Source organism: Nothobranchius furzeri, chromosome 13, assembly GCF_043380555.1.
Source record: "Nothobranchius furzeri strain GRZ-AD chromosome 13, NfurGRZ-RIMD1, whole genome shotgun sequence".
NCBI lineage: Eukaryota > Metazoa > Chordata > Actinopteri > Cyprinodontiformes > Nothobranchiidae > Nothobranchius > Nothobranchius furzeri.
The window spans coordinates 25,184,350-25,205,346 of record NC_091753.1 but is presented as its reverse complement, the minus strand read 5'-3'; the positions used below and the strand labels follow the sequence as shown (position 1 = coordinate 25,205,346).

General features: G+C 41.6%; 2 protein-coding genes across 2 annotated transcripts; one reads left to right on the top strand and one right to left on the bottom strand.

Moving 5' to 3' along the window:
- Nucleotides 1–1,952: 1,952 nt before the first annotated feature.
- tirap (toll-interleukin 1 receptor (TIR) domain containing adaptor protein) lies at nucleotides 1,953–6,637 on the bottom strand. The gene is made up of 3 exons (XM_015952023.3): nucleotides 6,509–6,637; nucleotides 2,356–2,949; nucleotides 1,953–2,246 (listed from the first exon to the last, which is right to left on the bottom strand). Exons 1-3 carry the CDS (start codon nucleotides 6,513–6,515, stop codon nucleotides 2,155–2,157), a joined length of 693 nt encoding a protein of 230 aa, XP_015807509.3. The 5' UTR covers nucleotides 6,516–6,637; the 3' UTR covers nucleotides 1,953–2,154.
- Nucleotides 6,638–13,151: 6,514 nt separating this feature from the next.
- Nucleotides 13,152–20,990, top strand: srpra (SRP receptor subunit alpha). Its single transcript, XM_054742860.2, has 15 exons — nucleotides 13,152–13,281; nucleotides 13,397–13,534; nucleotides 13,769–13,852; nucleotides 13,972–14,135; nucleotides 15,850–16,010; nucleotides 16,085–16,244; nucleotides 16,325–16,472; nucleotides 16,569–16,699; nucleotides 16,801–16,922; nucleotides 17,486–17,572; nucleotides 17,818–17,990; nucleotides 18,119–18,332; nucleotides 18,544–18,707; nucleotides 19,991–20,089; nucleotides 20,237–20,990. The coding sequence occupies exons 2-15, from the start codon at nucleotides 13,412–13,414 to the stop codon at nucleotides 20,363–20,365; spliced, it is 1,959 nt and encodes a 652-aa protein (XP_054598835.2). The 5' UTR covers nucleotides 13,152–13,281; nucleotides 13,397–13,411; the 3' UTR covers nucleotides 20,366–20,990.
- The last annotated feature ends 7 nt before the right edge of the window (nucleotides 20,991–20,997 follow it).

The window sequence follows — 20,997 nt, the reverse complement described above, 5'->3', positions numbered from 1 at the left end:
GAATGTCGATGAACAAGGCCATAAAGTTATTTTTCAGTCAGCTTTGCCTTATGCCCTGAAATGTATGAACTTCGATTTAAATAAAGTTAAAGTCCCATTAGTCATCACACACTGGTGAAATTCCTCTTCACATTTGACCCTTCCCCATGGGGAGTGGTGAGCTGCAGCGGTGGCTTTGCTCGGGAACTATTTGGTGGTTTTACCCCCCAATCCAACCCCTTAAAGCTGAATGTCAAGCAGGGAGGCACTGGGTCCTAATTTTTGTGAAAGCCTTAGCTATGACTTAATTGGAATTTGAACCCCAATCCTAGGGTGGACTCTACCACTAGGCCACCGAGAAGGTAAAATAGTCAATAATTATGTGTGTTTCGACTATGTCTGTGTCGTGTAATTTGAGATTTATTTGCTTTCAGAGATCTGTAATTAAAAAGACTACAAATCAGACATTGCATGCATGACATCACAGCAGGATCTCTTCTGCCCCAGCGTAGCTGCCACTTTCATGGCCAGATTTATGGTGGTTTCCTCCACGTTGCCTTATGTTTAGTTATCCTTCTCTCGTCCTGGAAGAGGGATGCAAAACTCAGCCATTTTTTTCTCTTTGTCTGCTTTGATAATGTAAATTTGCTGAGTTGAGCAGTGTCACACAAAACCTAAAGCAACTTTTGCCACCTGTGGAAAATAGGCGCTTTCTTGGCATCAAAATGTGTCTTTAAAATTCGCGGACATCACATGTGAAATTCATGGCACATATGAAACAGGATCAGAAAATAACTTATAGACTACCATTTGTTTGTTTGGCAATGCAGCCCATGGTCTAGAAGTAGGCTCCCTATTGCTGGAAAACTTATATTTTTGCAGAACTTCTTAGTGATAAGTGATGCCATGTGGTCTAAGAAGAAAAGATTCTTTGTAATCACAAATGAAATGGCACAGTTTATTGAAAACCTGATATTTGGCATTAGAGGGACAGAATGCAGACTCACTTGTGCCATTTAATGATGATAAAATTATCTTGATAGAAGAAAGAACGTGTTATTTTGATGTATTCAGCACATGTTTTCTCTGGTTTCCATCCACAGGTCAAAATCCTGTCGGTTAGTTTAACTGGAGACTACACAGTCCTTAGGTATTAATGCATGAATGGTTATTTTATTGTGCGTGAGCCTAGCCTAGCCTAGAAATCTAGACAAACCGTAGCAGGTCTGTCTAGCCACACTCCATTGTAGCCTCAGCAGGTCTATCATTGGCCCAAACAATTTTAGGTTGGCCCAATCACAGTGCTCTGTGTTTGTAGAGAAACGTTGGGCGGGCTTAACAAAGGAGCAGCAACGGAGAAAAACTACAAAGATGGTGCCAGGTCAGGAACAGCACACGTTCAGCATAACTTTGGAAGATTTATTAGACTTGGGCTTGGAAACATTAGCAGATTTCAAATAACGATGCATTTGCTTCTTCTTCTTCTTCTTCTTCTTCTTCTTCTTCTTCTTCTTCTTCTTCTTCTTCTTCTTCTTCTTCTTCTTCTTCTTCTTCTTCTTCTTCGACAGTGTATGGCAGACTGCTTTTGACTGTTGCCATAGCGATGAATACCTCATGCAATTTGTTGCTCTAATTGGTCCTAGCAATGTCCAATCACGTACAGAGACAGTTTGAAGGAAACCTGTCGATTCTGCTCCACGACTGAGTCTGTATGTGGGTCAAAGCAAGACAATATATTTACACATGCATGATGGCTTACCCAGCTTAGAGCATTTTAGCTAAATGTATCAAAGTGCTTCTCAATAAATCTCATACAAAGATGTCAATAAAATCAGGATTCATTGATGATCATTCAAAGCCTTTTTTGAGAAACAAAACTTAACTGCAAGGGATCTTTGTTTGTGGGAGTTTCCAGTTCTGGTTTGCACATTTCTTTTGACTTGATGCAGGAAATAACCCTCCTTGATGCACAAAGGGAAAGGTTTCCTGTTCTATGTGAGAACATCCGCAACACGTATACTCAACAAAGTCAAAGTGAAATTAAATTGACATAAGTGTGAGTTTACGTCAACAGCAGCAGTGGTTTTTCAATCCACCCTGAACAGGTTTTAATCACAGCAAAAACCTCTGATGCTTCTTTTTTCTCTGTCGTCCTGCCAAAGTTGGGCAGTGGTGTCACTTCACCCTCTTATGCGCGTCACCTCCACAGACCGAGTCACTCAAGTCGCACCCGGACTTCGTTTCATTATGAGTCAGGTTTTCTAAGTCTAAAGAAGAAAACAAATCAAGTCATTAAAAACAGTTTCCTAAAAGCGTTACATTATTCCAGCACCTTGCAGGAGGTTTAATATAAAGATGGTTGAATCAGTGACTTACACCTGTAGACTGTCCTGTAGACCAGACTGAAACCATGGTCTGGGTTCTTGCTCAGGTCAATGTAGTAGTAGAACCTCATTTCCTGTGGGTACTCAGCGTGAGGCAGATTCTGAAGCAAAGGAATCATCCTGTTGGACATGGGTCCCTCTGCTAGAGCCTGATGCATCACATAATTGCACCAATCATCCTGCACAAAACTGGGAGTGATGAGCAACGCCCGGATGTGGCTGTCCTGCATCGCCTGACAGAATTCTGTGGAAATGGCGCCTCCTGGACAGGTGTCCCTGTGCCACAAAAAGCACCGGAGGCTGCGGGGCACCGCCTCGAGGAAAAGTACCAGGCGTATCGCCTCTTCGATGTCCGTTTGAGCAGAGCTGTGGCACACAAACACGTCATATTTCTGCCTCCATCTCAGCTCTGAATTAAGCGCATTCCTTAACTGGCGGGGTTCAGAAGGGGTCAACGGTAACAGCGAGGACGATGAAGATGATGTTGATAGAATACTGATAGGCATTGCTGAGTTTTCTCTTATGTTGCCTTTTCCACATTGTGTTGATGAAGTTGTTCTAGATTTTATGTGTTTTTGCAACCAACCTGAAAAAAACACAACAAAACAAGACAACAAATTTTCAGATTCATTCATATTCAGCAATGTGTCAGAGGTTGCAACACGTTCTCACTCCCAGCGCGTCTAAAACAAACGCTTGGTCAGCCACCCTCCACGTCAGACCCCTGATGCCAAAAGTGCCCTTTTTCGTTACTTATGTGCGAAAAGGGGTTTTCCCTTATTTGACTGCAGATCCCAATGCAGCGTTACACTGACGTGATGGGATGTCCGCAGCCAGGACACCAAACAAGCTCATTGTACCTCACCTTAACCTTATCCTCTTATTAAACCTTCCCCTCACGCCTATCCTAACCTTAACCATCTTGCTAGCGAACACGTTAGTGATGTGTCGATCGCTCTAAAAGCCGGCTCTATGAAGAGAACGGTGGGAGCCGCCTCGTGATGGCGAGTTGGTCGAGTTTGGACCGAGCCAAAGCGAGGGGGAGGTTTCAACTACCACGGTGGAGGTGGGTATGTGTAACCTCCCCCTCGCCAGATGGTATGTTCTAACGTTCCCCTTGGGCGGCAAATACGAAAATTGACAGTCAGACTCTGACTGTCAGAGTCAGAATGCAGGGGAAACAGACGCTTGATCACAGTGAGAGTAACGTTTAGGTAGCAAGAGGGTTAAGGTTAGGATGAGGGAGAGGGGAAGGTTATAAATAGTGAAACGTTAAGGTTTAGGTGCGGTTAAATGAGCTGGTTCTGTGTCGCATCAGCGGATATCTAATCACGTCAGTTTTACGCTGCATTGGGATCTGCAGTTACAAAAGGGGAAAACCCCTTTTCGCACATAAGTAACGAAAAAGGGCACTTTTGGCGTCTCGGGTCTGACGTGGAGGGTGGCTGACCAAGCGTTTGTTTCCGACGCTTAGGGTGTGAGAATGTGTTTCGTCAGAGACAGAAATAGACTAAATGTTACTTAAGCCAGTCCAAATAAATAAAATACCATTCTGTTACTTTCATATGATAGTTAATGAGTCATAGCTTCAAGAAAGGAGCTGTTCCTTAGTCTTGTTGTCCAGGCTTTGATGCTGGTCAGTCCACTGCCAGAAGGCCTGATGGTGAATCTCTTTGTAAATCAGAACCGTATCTGAACCCTTTAACTACACTGACTGTGTTGGCGATCATGTGCAAGTTCAAATATTTAAATGTTTCACCAGTTCCTACTTTGCCTTCACTGATGAAGGGAAATGTGATTTACGCTCAGATTCTGAAATCCTCATCTGTCATTTTTGCCACATTGATGGCTAGCTTTGTCATGGTCTGCCTCGTGTGTCTCCTTGTGTTCTCCATCCCTCTCTCATGTGTCTCCGTGTGTTCTCCATCCCTCTCTCATGTGTCTCCTTGTGTTCCTCACGTGTCTCCTTGTGTTCTCCAGCCCACTCCAGGTTTTTTTCCCCTTAGGTGCTCCCCCCAGGTTTCAGCATCCCTGTGTGTCCCCAACCCCCTCCAGGCTCTCTAGTTTCCCTAACGTTTTTCTTTGGACACCTTTTATCATTAGTCTTCTGTTAAGTGTTTTCTCTAGTCTGTTTTCTCCCTCTAGTTCATTTTGCTCCCTTCCCCATTTTTAGGTCTGGTTTCCTCCCCTGCTCCGTTGTGCTCCTCCTCTGTTTATTGGTCTCACCTGTGCACAATTTCCTGATCACCCAGCCCTTGTGTATATAACCCTGTCTGCGTCTCAATGTAGTTGTTGGTCGACTGTTTGTGTCAGCGTTGTCTCGCCCCTTCTCTAGGTGTTTGGAATTTCTCCATGTCTCTTGTGTTTTAGGATATTCCCAGGTTTTAATTCTTGGATGTTTGGTTTTTGGCTTCCAGCCCTTTGGATTTACCCCTAAATAAAGGATTTTTACGTTTTCACTACTCCTGCCTTGTGTCATCCTGGGTCTGCATCTTGGGTCCTAACCTCCCCCCAACTCGCAGCGTGACAAGTTTACCACAAAGCTCAACTTGCCCCCAGAGAGGGGCGGGAGCCAGCTCAAAAATAACCAATCACTAAAAAGGCGGAAATGCCACGTGTTTTTTTTTTTTTTTTTTTTTGCTGTAGTCAAAAGTGGCGTCTGGTGATAGCGCAAACATCTTTCTTTAGAAGAAAAGCTTTTAGCACTTCTGCTTGTTCTGGTTTTAAAGACACATCCAAGTCATTTAGAACAGACGAAAGAGCTGCAGCAAACTTGGCTTCAGACGCCATCTTGTTTATGAGAAACTGAGCGTTGCGGTGTGTGATATACATCTTGTAGGGAAACTGGTATCTCAAATGTTCTAAAATTAGACAAGAAATCAAGAAGTCAAATCCTGCACAAACGGAACAGTAAATGTAGAGAATAAAAATGAACAGTGTCCTGTGGGGGTGTGCTTGTTTGACTGAATTAAAACATTTTGCAGGAGGCTTTATGCTGTCCACTTCGGAGACGTATTTTGATGAGCAAGCCAAAGTTTGTCCAAGATCCAACTCCACGATTCTGGTGAACTTCTGAATGATTTTGTCTTTTGAAAGAAATTGTCCAACTCCCAGAATTTGCTGACCCAGGGTCAATAGAGCCTCCTTGTTCTGGTTCTCTTGGAAATTTCATTCTGTTTTTCCTTCTTCTGTCTCCCTGTGGTGAGGGGTTGTGGCGAAGTAAACATTTGATCCTTTATAGTAATTGTTTAAACTTGTTAGCCTCCTGAGTCTGTCTGATTACACTCCCTTTTATAACGCGCCCACTTGTGGTGCAATAATAGTAAAGGCTGAAACTACAAGTGGCTCATCGGGATGCATCTAGAATCCTCCTGGTGTTCCCACGGTGCACTTCTGCAAGTCAGATGTTTGCCGTGTGGTCCTTTCATGCACTACCGAAGACCTACATGTATAAACTCATCTGCTGTTTCAGTACGTCAAATATTGTAGTTGATGCCCTGTCAGCTTTAACATGCAGCGACAAAAATTATTCCTCAGGTCTTTACTGGAACAACTTCCTGATTGAGACAGGAATGCATTTTTATTGGTTTTAAAAATTCATCATCTTTGCATCTATGTCTTGGTTTATTTTAGGCGTCTAATGATACGGACAAAATATTTGTCTGGAATAAAGTTTGATTGTATTACTACTCGACTGAACTGATTGTAAAAGATAAAGGGGTTTAAATCTAGACTTGTTCTGATTCAAATTGGACTTTTGTTGTGAATCGGCTTGTTTAAATAAACCTAACATTCAGGGTAGATTTGAACTTTGGGCCAGGTCACACAAGAGAAAAACCACTATGGCTAACTGCAATTTCACACAAAGTCACCACAGAAAAACTGACTTTTGGCTTTCCGGCAGAGACTGGTTTGGTTTCAGATCAAGTTCCCTGTTGCGTGCAGCAATATTTCTATTCATCACTCTTTCTTCTGGTTCTTAGCCAGGAATCCAGCAGGTACTAGGCAGTTTGTGTTTAAGTGCAAATAACATCCAGTCCATAAGGGTTTTTATATTAGACAAACAACTTGGCAAAGAGTTCAAACATGTGCATTTTAACATGAAAAGGACTAAATAATAGTAAGAATACATTTCTGAGACTCACCATACATGTCAATACCAACATTCTAGTTCAGCTGCATTCCAGAGTTCTTCCAGCTAATAAATAACCGCCCAGTGGTCCTTTAGGAAGAGTCCATCTGCCCCCACTCTGAGATGGGAGCTGCACACAAAGAAGCAAACACAAAGTAATTGACATTACTTAAAAATAAGAGGAAGTTGCTGTTTGCTGGAAGAGACGCCCAGAAATGTTCACTCAAATTTCAAATGCAAAGTCCCTCAGACTTGATACTTGATTGAGCAAAAAGTTAACCCTTTGGTTAAAAAAGGAAAAGAAAAAGAAAACATCTAGTTTTCAGGTTGATACTTGTTCTGAAAACAGCTGGACACTTCACGGGCATAATGTTCCCGCATTTATGAGTGAAATGTTGTCATTACTAAATCTTATCTGATCAAATGAAAAAAACATTAAAAATTATTACTACTTTGAAAGTAAAAAGTCAGACAAAGAATTTGAATTGTACACACAATTTATAAAATACTGCAAATAAATGCCAGGTCAGTCAGAAAGTACCCGTGGGATTAAAAGAGCCTTTTCACAACCCTTAATTTCACCGTGTAAGAGTTGTTTTATTTTGAAATGTATGATTATCAAGGGACTGTTAAACATTAGTAAATCTGTTGCTTTAATCATAAAATATTCTGAGGGATAATTCATAAATCGAAACAGGTATAAAGTTTGTGTCCAGTCATTTCCTTTGCAGGAACAGAATTAGGTGTACATCCTGGTATTTTAACTGGCCATACAGGGCTTTAAGTGGGGCGGTAAGCACCGGTACTTTTACCTTTCAGCATACCAGGTGTTTTTTTCCAGGGTACAATGCATATTTGGTTTTCTGGTCAGTCAAAATCTGAGATTTCTGAAAAATAATCTGTTTGTTTTCAAGTAAGCACCCACAGGCGCCCCCAGCACTGCTGCTCCTGATACGCAGAGCACACTCCATGAGGGGCCTCATTTTATACACGAGCTTCTTCTCCAGGCAAGCAAAAGGTGCATCACTGCTGGGAGGCGCACCACGGCATCAGCTACCGCCAGCCCAGACAAGAGAGGAAAAAGGGAACGAGTCATCCTAGACCCAGGGGCAGGTCCACGGTATCTTCTGGAAGGGGGCAATGTCATAAAATGGAGTTGTTGTTGGACCCAAATGCAGAAATCCCATAAGCAGCCAGGTACGATGGTTTTAAATTCTTTAATCCAGATCAGATCAGGAGAACAAGGAACCAACAGCGAGTGAAGAACTGAGCAGACTGGGCAGTGAAGAGCGTACAGGTATGGTGGGTACTGATTAGTTGCAGGTGTAAATGTTTAACAGGACACTGGGAAGAAACTCAAAAGCTGCAGGGGGAAACAGAACTGTGGACTAACTGAACATAGCAAACAGAAAATAAATCGCTAGAAAAGAATAAACAGGAAACAGGAGTGTAATAAATAAATGGGCTGAACTAATAAACAGAAGACAAGAAGCAAATACCAACACTGGAAAAAACCAAAACAGGAAAGCAGACGAGGATGAATGAGTCTAACTAAACTAACTGAAGACCAAAAGAATAATAAGGCTGAAGTCAACATGAGGAACAGGATGACTAAAGAGGTACGAGGACCAGTGTTATGTTAAAAGTCATTAGTTACAGTTACAAATAACTTTATCCAAAAAGTAATTGAGTATGCGACTCAGTTATCACATTGCAACAGTAACTAGTCACGTAGCAAAGTAACTTTCAATTCTATTTTTCAATTTAAGTTTATTTATATAGCGCCAAATCACGACAAGAGTCGTCTCAAGGCACTTCACATAATAAACATTCCAATTCAGGTCAGTTCATTAAGCCAATCAGAAATAATGTTTCCTATATAAGGAACCCAGCAAATTGCATCAAGTGACTATACAGCAATCCTCATACTAAGCAAGCATGCAGCGACAGTGGAGAGGAAAACTCCCTTTTAACAGGAAGAAACCTCCAGAGAATCCTGGCTCAGTATAAGCAGCCATCCTCCACGACTCACTGGGGATTGAGAAGACAAAGCAGACACACACACACACACACACACACACACACACACACACACACACACACACACACACACACACACACACACACACACACACACACACACACACACACACACACACACACACACACACACACACACACACACACACACACACACACACACACACAAGACAAAGTAATGTGTCTATGGTTACGTTGTGATTTCTTAGTAAATATTCTATTTGGTGAGAGATCAACTTTATTGTATTTATCCTAGTGGATCTATAATTAAACAGATAAACTAGCAGTAGCATATCCAACGTCAAGGAAAGCAAAAGTTATTATCAGGAGAGGGAGAATGATTTTAGTGGTTAGCTGCAATGATGTTACTTTCATGTTCAATAACGCAGTTACATTTTATAAAATACATAACATCAAAGTTTCGTAACTGAAGGATTTTTACCGTCTAGAATGAACCTTTCAGACGTCTGACATGTTCGCTCTGTAAAAATGTTCTAATGGATATCTAGAACGTTCATTTCTACCAGGAAACATAGAGATATCTAGATTACAGATCCAGTCTGTCTAATAAATGTTAAAAAGGCCACCTTAGGTTTTTTGGAGTACAGAAACGGTAACAGCATTGTAATTCATTAGATGACTCTGTTAAAAAAAACGCTGTTACACTTAAACGCCATTACTCCCAACAGGGACATGGACAAAAGCTAAGCTGAAAGGTGAACTAAATATAAGAAGAAGCAAGCAAAAGAAACACGGGGGCCAGAGGTCATTGGCACGCGAGGACTAAACCAAATACCAAATAGAAACTAAACTGCACTGGAGGACAGCGGGGCAACTAAAATAAATGCTGAGGAGATAGGAGAACACCAAGGAGACAGGGTTAAAGGGGAGAGACATGGAAGGGACTGGGGACACACAGGACAGGGGCAGCAGAAGCTCAACAGGTTGAGCAGGGTTGTCCAGTAATCAGAAGGTTGCAGGTTCGATCCCGGCTCCAGACAGAGAATTCTGCTGTTGTGTCCTTGGGCTGGTGCTGATCGGACCAGTGGCACCCGTGCTCGGCAACCATGCCTCTGTCAGCGCGCCCCAGGGCAGCTGTGGCTACATCGTATCACCATCAGTGTGTGAGTGTGTAAGGCACTTTGGGGCATCCCTGGCAAGAATTAAAGCCTCCACCAATGTCTCTTTCATGTTTAAACTATGACTTCTTTTAGGTTAAACAGTTACATGAATTTTACTCGATTTTATGAATTATTTCCAGGTGAAGTGGAGCAGCGGAAACACTTCCTGTTTGTGTTTTGACATAAAAACCAACAAAGGTCTTAGCGTAATATTAAGCATTGATAAACTATGAAATAAAGTATTAACAACTGCTCAATATTAATGTTAATAAATGCATCACTAAGCAGACACCTCCCCTCAGCCACTTTTCCTAACCTTAAGGACACTTAATTGTTAACAATATCAGGAACATTAAAGGTGCAGTTGACTGATGAATCTATTATTTTATGTTTTTACTGATTATTATCAGTTGTTCTGAGTTTTTCTTGAAGGCTGAACATGAAAATAGTCTCCTACACATATGTCTGATAGGAAATAAAGGATTTAAAAAGCCTGACAGATCTACGTCACCCTGTGAATTAGCACCCATGGACTCATCCATCTTGACTCACGATGGGGAAGGCTGTTGTTGGTTTAACGTCCGGGAAACAGCAGAGAACATCTCGGCTAGTAGAAGCTAACCATTAGCATTAGCAACATCATCACACAGCAGTAGCTGCTCCAGGCTTGTGTTGTTTGTGGAGGTAAAATATCCATGTTGCAAGTCAGTGGTAGAGTCGTGCTGCTGTTATCCAGTCAGAAGAAAGATGTCCAATATCAGGAAATAAGACACCAAAACCTGCTGTCTTTCATCCTCCATATTTGCCCAGAGATGTACTGAGAAGCATCCTGTCCGCTCAATAGTTGGTCAATGAGACCGCCGCAGATTGGTCTATGTGACAGCGATGAAAAGTTTAAATTTTCTCAACTTTCTGCAATTGTGTCGCTGGCTCGCCTGTACACGACACATACATGAGTGCAAAATTTCACATGCACGTTTTGTTGCTTAGCAGGAGAAAGACCTGCAATTTTCGCTTTGCTGCTCATATCTCATTGAAAATGAATGAAGAGGTGGCGTCGCCTCTCATGTGTCCAGCCCATTAGACATCAAAAGATGGAAATCTTTGCCCATTCTTTGTTGCAAAATACCTCAAGCACCCCCAGACTGGATGGAAAGTTTCTGTGAACTGTAATTTTCAAGTATTACCACAGATGCTCAAAACTTTGACAGGGCCATTCCAACACATGAATATTATTTTATTTGAACCGTTCCATTGTAGTCTAACCCCAACCCTCCACCAGGATTTTCTTCCATTATTGCTTAGCATTTACCTCCGTTCATATTCCCATCAACTCTGACCAGCTTCCCTGTCTCTGCTGAAGAAAAGCATCCCCACATCATGATGCCGCCACCACCATGTTCGACAGTTGGAATGGTGTGTTCAGGGTGAGGAGAGGTTTAACTTTTCCGCCACACATAGAGCTTTGCATTTATACCAAAATGTTCAACTTTTGTTGAGATACAGTGTGTGTGTGTGTGTGTGTGTGTATGTGTGTGTGTGTGTGTGTGTGTGTGTGTGTGTGTGTGTGTGTGTGTGTGTGTGTGTGTGTGTGTGTGTGTGTGATTAAGAGGAACTAAGATTTTCAGAATAAAGAGGAGGAGAACCAAAAAACAAGATGTGTTTCAGTAAGGGGAGTGATTTTACGGAATAGTCTTAATGACAGATTAAAAAATCTTGCTCGTTGAAAATATTCAAAAAGTGCTTTGGGGAAAAAACTCTGTTGGAAAATACTGTGTACAGACAAATTAATGTTTGACATCCGTTCATACATCCAGGTTTATTGTTTTGTTGATTCTAAGAAGATGTATGTAACGGCTGTTTTGTCATAATATGTTGCTTTTCATGAGCGTGTAAACTGTTTTGTAATGAGTTAATGGGTAGGCTTAAATAAGTTTAACTTCAGCCTATACCATTTCAATCATATGTAAAAAGTTTTTATTTACAAGAGGAAGTTGAAATTGTGTTTATGATTATTATTATTATTGTTATTATATATATATATATATATATATATATATATATATATATATGTGTGTGTGTGTGTGTGTGTGTGTGTGTGTGTGTGTGTGTGTTTTCTCTCTTCCTTTGTCATATGTGTGTTGTTATGCCTGAATAAAACTCAACTCTTAACTCTACAGACAGCATTGTCTTGGTTGATTTAACATTTTTTTCATTTTTAATGGTCAATTTAACGAAGCTCCCTGGGATTTTTAACTTTTAATCTTTATACCTGACCTGTCTGGTCAGTTCCTTGGTTTTCATAATACTGTTTGTTCAATAGGGTTTCTAAAAAAAACACTTTGGCTTTCACAGAACAGGTGTGTTAATAAGATTTACAAAAATGCTATTGTCTAATGATGTAACTTCAGAAGGAAAGTAATTACTTTGGATGTTTTTAGGGGTATCAGAGTTCATGGAACTGCCAACTCGTCAAAGCCTTGGAGTGAGACTGTCTTTATTTGAATCTTTATTTCTGTGTGTGATGAAACTGATAAAACTGGAAATAAAACAATCTATTTTCATGTACTTAGGTTTTACATGTATTGTCACTGCAGAACAGTTACATCCCATCATGGCTTTAAAATTATAAGCTTGCAGCATACAGGTAGCCAATTCTTGCCAGAAAATATATTTTGCTATTCAGAGTTAAATGCTGTGCAGGTTTTCTCCAACACACAGGTAACTCTGGAAAAATCAGGAAACATTGTAATAAGTCCATTTATTTCAGTAATTCAACTTAGACTGAGAGACTATTTAAGTTATTAATGGGTAATATGAAATAAATATGTGTAGTTATAACTTTTAGCAGCATGAGTTTTTTAGTAATCAAACATTTCAGAAATAAAATTGTTAGTCATTATTTCAAGACCAATACATCTAAACACAGAGAAATTGATACGGATATTGGTTTATTTAAAAATGTACCTACCCACGTTGTTTAAAATCGGAAAAGAACTAATGTATTTAAATGTCACAATAAATGTATAGATTGTTCAAATAAATTAAATTAAAAAACAAATTCAACAAAAGTAACTAGTGGAAATATAGAATGCAATTCTTTTTTTTTTTCTTTTTTTACTGTTTGTCCAAATAAACATTTTAATTTAATTATTTGTAATCTGTCGTTTGATTTAATTTATGGTCACATAATCTGTCTAAAAGGGATTTATTTATGTTTTATTTAAGTCAACTGGATGGAAACACGAGAACTGAATCTCTGACTTTCGGGATTAAAGATATTTCCGCCCTCTGCTGGAGAGAAGCAGTTACTACAGTAAACTGCAGATTATTTCAAAATAAAACACATCACTTAAAAATTACTACAATTTTCAACAATGGCGTTAACAACATAGTCAAATAATCCAGAACTTCTTCCACAATACAAACTACTTAACCAAAACTCGATAAATCATCAGATGAATGCGGGGTATGATTGGGACAACGTCGTTTTGCGACAGAGACTATCGTCTTCCGGTGTAGAGCGTCACTTCCTAAATGATCATCTGACGTGTCTAAAACAGTTTTTCACCGGTGTTGGGTTTGTACTCGGGGGATATTTATCATACGTACTTGTGTTTTTCTGGTAAGAATTGTTGTTTACTAGAGAAAACACTTAAACTAGAGTTACAGAGCGATTTGTTTTGACCGATTTGATCGGGTGTATCTTGTTGATCTCTGTGTGCTTTCGTTAAATCCAGATACGTGGTGACAAGATGCTGGATTTCTTCACCATCTTCAGCAAGGGGGGGATAGTGTTGTGGTGTTTTCAGGGAGCCGGAGTCACTGAATCTTTCACGGGGCCAGTTAACGCGTTGATCCGCTCGGTGATCCTCCAGGTAACCCACGCTGACCGGTCCACTTTCAACCCCCTTCCTGTATCTTCATCAAACTGTCACTTAGAGCTAATGCTAAGCTAATGCTAACTGTTAGCACTAGCTTTAGCCGTGGAGTAAACACGTTTCAAGTTTTTTTTTGCGTATGTTTCTCGTTTCGTTTTGAAAGCGGATTTCTAAATAATGTTAAGTAGATACAGACATCCACATCTTGAGCTCATTTCTGTCTTTCTACAGGAGCGCGGCGGGAACAATTCATTTACCCATGAAGCTCTTAGTCTCAAATATAAACTGGACAATGAGTTCGAGTTGATTTTTGTGGTAAGTCACTGATGAGCATCCAGCCAACTCCCCATCTCCCGGTATTTATGATTAATTTCACTGTTCCACAAATGGTAAGTCATTCTAACTTCAGCCTTGTGGTGTGCTGCTGTGTGCAGGTGGGTTTTCAGAAGATCCTCACGTTGACGTACGTGGACAAGTTTATAGATGACGTCCAGCTTCACTTCAGGGATCGCTATAAGAATGAGCTGGAGCAAAAGGGCACTCTGAAGCTTCTTAACAGCACTTTTGCGTTTGAAGATGCATTCAGCGAACTCCTCAAGTAAACAAGACCAATCTGACTTTGCACACAGCTTCTGTTGAGTGTAAAAGGGTCCTTTCAACTAACCTGGTCCAGTTAGTGTAATAGGAAATTTCCAGCTACATCTAGACCTGATTACCATCAGACCTGTAAGATTAAGAAACTACTTTAATATGACCTGCCTGACAGAACAAAGTAGGCTGAAACGTCTAGCAATGTTCAAAATCAAAGGAACGACATCGGTTGAGGTCAGAGTTAATGTTTCAAAAGTGGAAAATACTTGAGAATCCCGCTGATCAGGTTCCTGATTGTCTCCAACACATGCTACTCCAGGTTGCTCATTTTCCCCTAAAAGAAAAACAGTCTGACATTTGTGGTGTGGTATTTTACAAGTGCTGACAGCAGATTTTAAAGCAGCAATACATTCAATTCAAGTTCAATTGAATTCGAGTTTATTTATAAAGCGCCAAATCAGGACTAGAGTCGTCTTAAGGCACTTCACATGGTAAACATTCCAATCCAGGTCAGTTCATTAAGCCAATCGGTAAAATGTTTCCTATATAAGGAACCCAGCAAATTGCATCGAGTCACTGACTAGTGTCAGTGTCTTTACAGCAATCCTCATAGTAAGCAAACATTTAGCGACAGTGGAGAGAAAAACTTCGTTTTAACAGGAAGAAACCTCCAGAGGATCCTGGCTCAGTATAAGGAGCCATCCACCACGACTCACTGGGGATCGAGAAGACAGAGCAGGCACACACACACACACCCCAAGTAGTGTTTCTATGGCTACATTGTGATTTCTTAGTAAATATTCTATTTGGTGAGAGGTAAACTTTATTGTATTTATCCTAGTGAATCTATAATTAAACAGGTAAACTAGTAGTAGCACATCCAATGTCAAAGAAAGTAAAATGTTATTATCAGGAGAGGGAGAATGTTTAAGTGGTTAGCAGCAGTATTCAAGCCAATGGCCCCCTCCACGAGGCCACCACAGCTCAGCAGAACATCGTCGTGGCTTCTTCTGGGGAGAAAAACACTTAGAGAAAAAAATAAAGTTAACAGCTGAAATAGCATTCCTTGCTTCTCCCTCCTACTGGTTGAAAGCAGAATTGTAATTGCTGTAAACAACTCTGCTGCAGCCTGCTGTAGCTAGCGCTAACATTAGCAACTGCTACTAAATGGAAACATGAAGCAAAACTCTGTTGGACAAAAACTATTATGACTTACAAGTCTAGTAGCAACAAAGCCAGGTCATCATCAGTCTGTGATTTCATAGCCTCCTTCAGACCATCGGTGTAGATTAGCTCTTTACACTGGTGGGGACTTATAAATCTACCCCTTTATAAGTCAAAAATGTTTCAAATATTTCATGTGTCAGGCTTTAAATGATAAACTGTCTCTAAAGATAAAAGTCTGAATGGAAGTTGGCGAGCGAGAGAGAAAGAGAACCATGTGACACTGGAGGAATTGTTGGCTCTTTGAGTCTTGTGTGGTTATGTGTCTTAAAGTGGAGAAAGTTCAGAAAAGGGTTGAGTGATCATAGAAGACAAATGAAAGATAACTTTACAAAGTATCGCTATTGCCAGGTGAGGAAAGGATGGATGCCTCAGCTGAGACAGTATTTTATGCCAGCAGACAGTCGGATGTGTTAACCGGATGTAAAATCATCTGAAATGATGTGTTTCACTAAACTAAGTCTTTCTTTGTCCTGACCAAAATCAACCAACACAAGACTGGCGGAGGAGAGCAGTAAAGCTCGGAGCCCCGTCCCCATGAGGTCCTTTAAGGAGTCCGAGAAGTCCCAAAAAACTGTGAAGTCAATGATAGAGACTAAGGGTGGAGACAAGGGCAAGGAGCAAGGTGGTAAAAAGAGTAAAAATACCAAAAAGGAGGGTGAGTGCTGTTTGTTACGAGTTGTAGTTCGCATGTTTGGTTCGTTGCTTCATTCAGTGGCGAATGTGTTGCAGCTCCTGCAGTTGAGCCTATCAAAGCTGATCAAGGCAAGATCACAGCTGCTGACCAGAAGACGGTTGTTAACGGCAACCAGGGCTTGACTCCTGAGGAAATCATGCTGAAGAAAAGGGAGGATTTTATCCTCAAACGCATGGGAACGTGTGAAAAACCCAAGTATGGCAGCTTAATTAAAGGTTTAAAGTCAGATAGAAAAGAGGATCTTGTTTTTAATTGCTTTCTGGTTTTGTCTACAGAAAGTCCCCGAAGCCTCAAAAGCCAAAGGAGAAACAAAAGCGCGTGTGGGACAATGCTGGCAGCAGTGACAAGAACCTGGACTACAGCGACAAGAATGGAGCCGGTTCTGGAGATGGAGAAAAGAATCTGGAAGCACAGTTTGACCCAGTATGTTCCACCTCTAAAGAGCTTGCTGTAGGAGCAGAAGCGTCCGCTTCCCTCACGATGAAGAGGGTGCAAATAAAGTTCCTGAATGTGTTTTAGGAAATGCAGGTCAGCTCTATGAAAGGAGACCTGCTGTCTGTGGACTACGACTCCAGCGAGAACGGGGAGGAGGAGGAGGAAGAAGAGGAGGAGGAGGAAGAAGTGGTCATTAGGGGAACAAGCAAAATAAGGTACTTTTTTTTTACTTTATAGTTGAAAAATAAATTGTCAAATCTCAGTTGTTAACTCTTCTTCTGCCCCCCCCCCCCCCCCCCCCCCCCCCCCCCAAAAGCCCTAAAAAGGGTGGTGGTTTTGGGGGGATGTTTGGGATGCTGAAGGGACTGGTGGGCTCCAAGAGCCTGTCCCGGGATGACATGGAGCCAGTGCTGGAGAAGATGAGAGACCACCTCATTGGTAAGATTTTTTTTCCACCCACTCTTTGACTTCTGCAGACTGCAACATTTCATTCTTTGCTAATCAAGGCTGAGCAGTTGAGCAAAATTCTATTTCGAGTTTGATTTTAACTCTAAACTTCCACAAACAATTGCAGAAAACACATTTTACTCAGCAGAAATGATTCCTTTCTAATTACTCGCATTTTGCCCCTTCTGAAAGTTAAGCTCATGTGTTTGTTTGTTTTTTGGCAGAACAAGGGTAAAACACACAGGCATGGTGTCATGCACCCTCCTTTTATCAGTAATGACCCCCACACAACCCATTAACCTTTTTCTGTATGGTTCTATTTCCAAACAGCTGACCAAACACATTTTTTATTTACCAACTTCCTGTTTGGACATCTGGGCTCCTGTAGCACTTCTTCTCTGTTTTAATAGCAATGCTGTTTGCACTTGTTTTTATTCATGTGATAGATAAGTCAGGTTGAAAATTGAGGGTTTATAGTGTCTAAAAGTCCAAATATCAAAACAACATTCCCCCTAAACTCAAACTGGTCTTTGTTTGTCTTTATGATTCCACAGCAAAGAATGTAGCGGCCGACATCGCCTCCCAGCTGTGTGACTCTGTTGCCAAAAAGCTGGAGGGCAAAGTCATGGGCACGTTCACCAGTAAGTACCCCATTTACCCCGCTCACAACTTAAGAATGACCTTTTGGATCTAGACTCTTTTACAACAACAATGATCTCAGTTAAATAAAGCTGGTCTGTTGTGACGTCATCAGATCCAGTTTGTGATCACATTTTATGTCAATCCATTATAGTTATGGTCTCTAACAAATGGTGTGTGTGTGTGTGTGTGTGTGTGTGTGTGTGTGTGTGTGTGTGTGTGTGTGTGTGTGTGTGTGTGTGTGTAGCTGTGGCCTCAACAGTAAAGCAGGCCCTGCAGGACTCTCTGGTGCAGATCCTGCAGCCCAAACGCAGGGTGGACATTTTGAGAGACGTCATGGAGGCCCAGAGTCAACGCCGGCCTTTCGTCATCACATTTTGTGGTGTCAACGGAGTTGGGAAGTCTACCAACCTGGCAAAGGTGACTTTGATGGTTTTATGGTACTTCTAGCTTGTTGGAGTCTATATTTCTAGAGTTGTTTAGGACTTGAGTGAGTGACTGAGGGCTAGTGTGGACACGAGCATAAACTCCTCCCTGTCCTGGTGCAGATCTCCTACTGGCTGATAGAAAACGGTTTCAGCGTGTTGATTGCAGCGTGTGACACCTTTCGTGCTGGAGCTGTAGAGCAGCTTCGTACTCACCAACGCCGCCTGAACTCGCTGCACCCCCCGGAGAAGCACGGAGGACGTCCGGTGGTCCAGCTCTACGAGAAGGGCTATGGGAAAGATGCTGCTGGGATTGCTATGGAGGCCATTGCTTATGGTAAAATATTTAGCCCTTTTGTTGGTTTATCTCATCCTGGCCTGCCAGACTCGTCCTCTGTCTACACAGAGAACTTCCCATAAGGAAGCATGGGGCTGGCTGGTCAGGCTAGGTTTATCTACCAATGAGTCATTAATCTCCAATAATGAATCAGTGATTTCCTCTCATGGCTGTTGGTAAAAGTCCCTCTTTTGTTTTGCCTCTCCATTAGCTCGCAACCAGGCTTTTGATGTGGTGCTGGTGGACACCGCTGGGCGTATGCAGGACAACGCCCCGCTGATGACAGCTCTGGCCAAACTCATTGCAGTCAACATGCCTGATTTAGTGTTGTTTGTTGGGGAAGCTTTGGTGGGCAACGAGGCAGTCGATCAGTTGGTAAGATCACCGATAATCTTAAATGACTTGGTTATACGCATTTCTGTTGGTGGCTAAATTCAAATGGGTAGTTACAGATTTCCATTCGGGAAGTTTATTAAAAAGTGTAACGTCTTGTTTTCCAGTAAAAACCAAACTGCTGATAGTTGATCGTTTATATACGGCTGTGGATGAAATCATTGGTACATTCTCACTGAAAGAAAATCACAGTGGTCGGTGAAATACCTCGAAAATGGCAAAAGTAATAAATAAATAAATAGAATTTACTACAAATTAAAAATGTATGCTTTTAATTTGGGATTTAACAAAGCAAAATAAAACTGGCCATTTGTGAGGAAGTCACCGTGCCTTTTGGTATCGGGGTGTGTACCACACTGGTTATGAAACACCGAAGGCTAGAGGACCGTGTCCAAGCAGCTACAGGCTAGAAGATCCTCTCTAAACAGTGTGATGTTTCTATGGTTACAGGCGTGTATTATTCAGAGGTTTAAAGGCCCACAGGTCTGTAGTTAATCTCTCTGGCTGTACACAGTCCAAACCTTGTTGGCAAACTAAAGACACGGATACTGAGTGGTCACCAAAGACCTTAGAACTCCAAAGTCTAGGCTAATCATTGTCAGATCACTCCATCAATCCCTGTTTGAGCCAGAGAGAAGACGACTGAGGAGGACGCCAGTGTCTCAGTCGCTGTATTGGGTCCTCTCCTCGGTCAGGATAACAACCAAAAACACTTTAAAGCCTCTAAGAATGCTTCAGAACCACACATGGAGTTATTCTGAAGTGACGTTCTATGAGTCCTGATCTGAATCTGGTTGGATATCTGTGGAAGGAGCTGAAACATCTGGAACCCTTCAGTCTGAGACAGTTGGAGCAGTTTGCTGTTGAAGAATAAACCAGATGACCTGAGAAGTGGTGCAGATGTCTCACGGAGTTCCAGAAATTACACGATTCTCACAAACAGCAAATCGGTGGTCCCATCATTTCAATCCAGGACAGTTTCATTACCTTGTTGAGTCTGGCAGACCAGGCTATCATTCAATATCCCTGAGATTGTTGGACTGTTGTCATGGTGACGGCAGTGAATAGAGATTTGAGTGTTTTGGGTTCCTTATGATAACTGTCCAGCAGAGGTCAGCATCACCCCCTTTTAGCTGTTTTTCTGTTGATTAGTTTGTGTTTACACAGGTGTGTGTGCCTCCCTTCCCCTTCCTTTAAATAAACATCACCGGCCTTTTCAGCCGCGTCCTGATCAAATTTCACCTGCATCATTCTGTTGTCCTCAGGTAAAGTTCAATCAGGCGCTGGCAGACCACTCCATGTCTGACAAGCCACGCCTGATCGACGGAATTGTTCTCACGAAGTTCGACACCATCGATGACAAGGTTTGATATTTTAGTTCTTCCCCCGCACTACTGGTGATGTTTATGAACGCAGTCTGGTGTGTTTTTGCTGCTAATGTTTGTGTCTGGCTCATGATTTTGCAAGTAGAAAGCAATAGCACCTTGAGCGTCATCTCCTCTTCCTCACAGGTTGGTGCAGCCATCTCCATGACTTACATCACAGGCCAGCCCATCGTGTTTGTGGGAACAGGGCAGACCTACAACGACCTGCGTAGCCTGAACGCCCGCGCCGTGGTCAGCGCCCTGATGAAGGCTTAAAGTTGTCTGCATGTTCGGTTGTTTCCAAGGAGGCAAACTAACTTAAACGTGATCCAGGATGTCTCACCCATCTTTTCACATCTGTTTACTACCCGTCTGCATCAAAAATGAACTCTTCTCACGAGATTTGATTCTCCTAGTGTCAGGAGAGACGGGGCTGTTCTTCAGCTGAGGCACACGGGAATGACCTTTTTGCAGAAATGAGTTCGAGGAGAGCTCCAAGTCTCTGACCCTAATTAGCACATTACACCCGTGCTTGGCCACCTTTGATCTGATTGGTAGATGTACAAAAAGAGGTCAAATAAATTCTGGATCTTACATCTTCGTCTCAGCTGATCTAAAGTCAGAGTGGATATTCTTTAAATCCTGTTTTTCTGCAAACTTACAACCGATCAGTGGACCATTAAAGAATATTTTAATTTGTTTTAATCTGTCAATTTCTATGTTCCTTTAAATTATATTAATTTTGTATTTGTTTTTCAGAAGGCTCATTTTTAAATGATCTTCAGCCCCCTTTAAGTCACGGCAGTGCAATATGAGAGGAGCGAGGGTTACGCTGAGGTTTGACTAATTTATGAGAATGTAAACATTTCTACATAAATAAAGCTGCTACATGCTAAATCTACCAGTGC

Bases quoted from the DNA above. Each gene is read 5' to 3' on its own strand.
- srpra (XM_054742860.2), top strand. From the start codon at position 13,412: ATGCTGGATTTCTTCACCATCTTCAGCAAGGGGGGGATAGTGTTGTGG. The intron at 14,136-15,849 runs GTAAACAAGACC...AACCAACACAAG, and splicing joins GCATTCAGCGAACTCCTCAA to ACTGGCGGAGGAGAGCAGTA. The intron at 16,700-16,800 runs GTACTTTTTTTT...CCCCCCCAAAAG, and splicing joins AGGGGAACAAGCAAAATAAG to CCCTAAAAAGGGTGGTGGTT.
- tirap (XM_015952023.3), bottom strand. The intron at 2,247-2,355 runs GTAAGTCACTGA...TTTCTTCTTTAG, and splicing joins CTACAGGACAGTCTACAGGT to ACTTAGAAAACCTGACTCAT.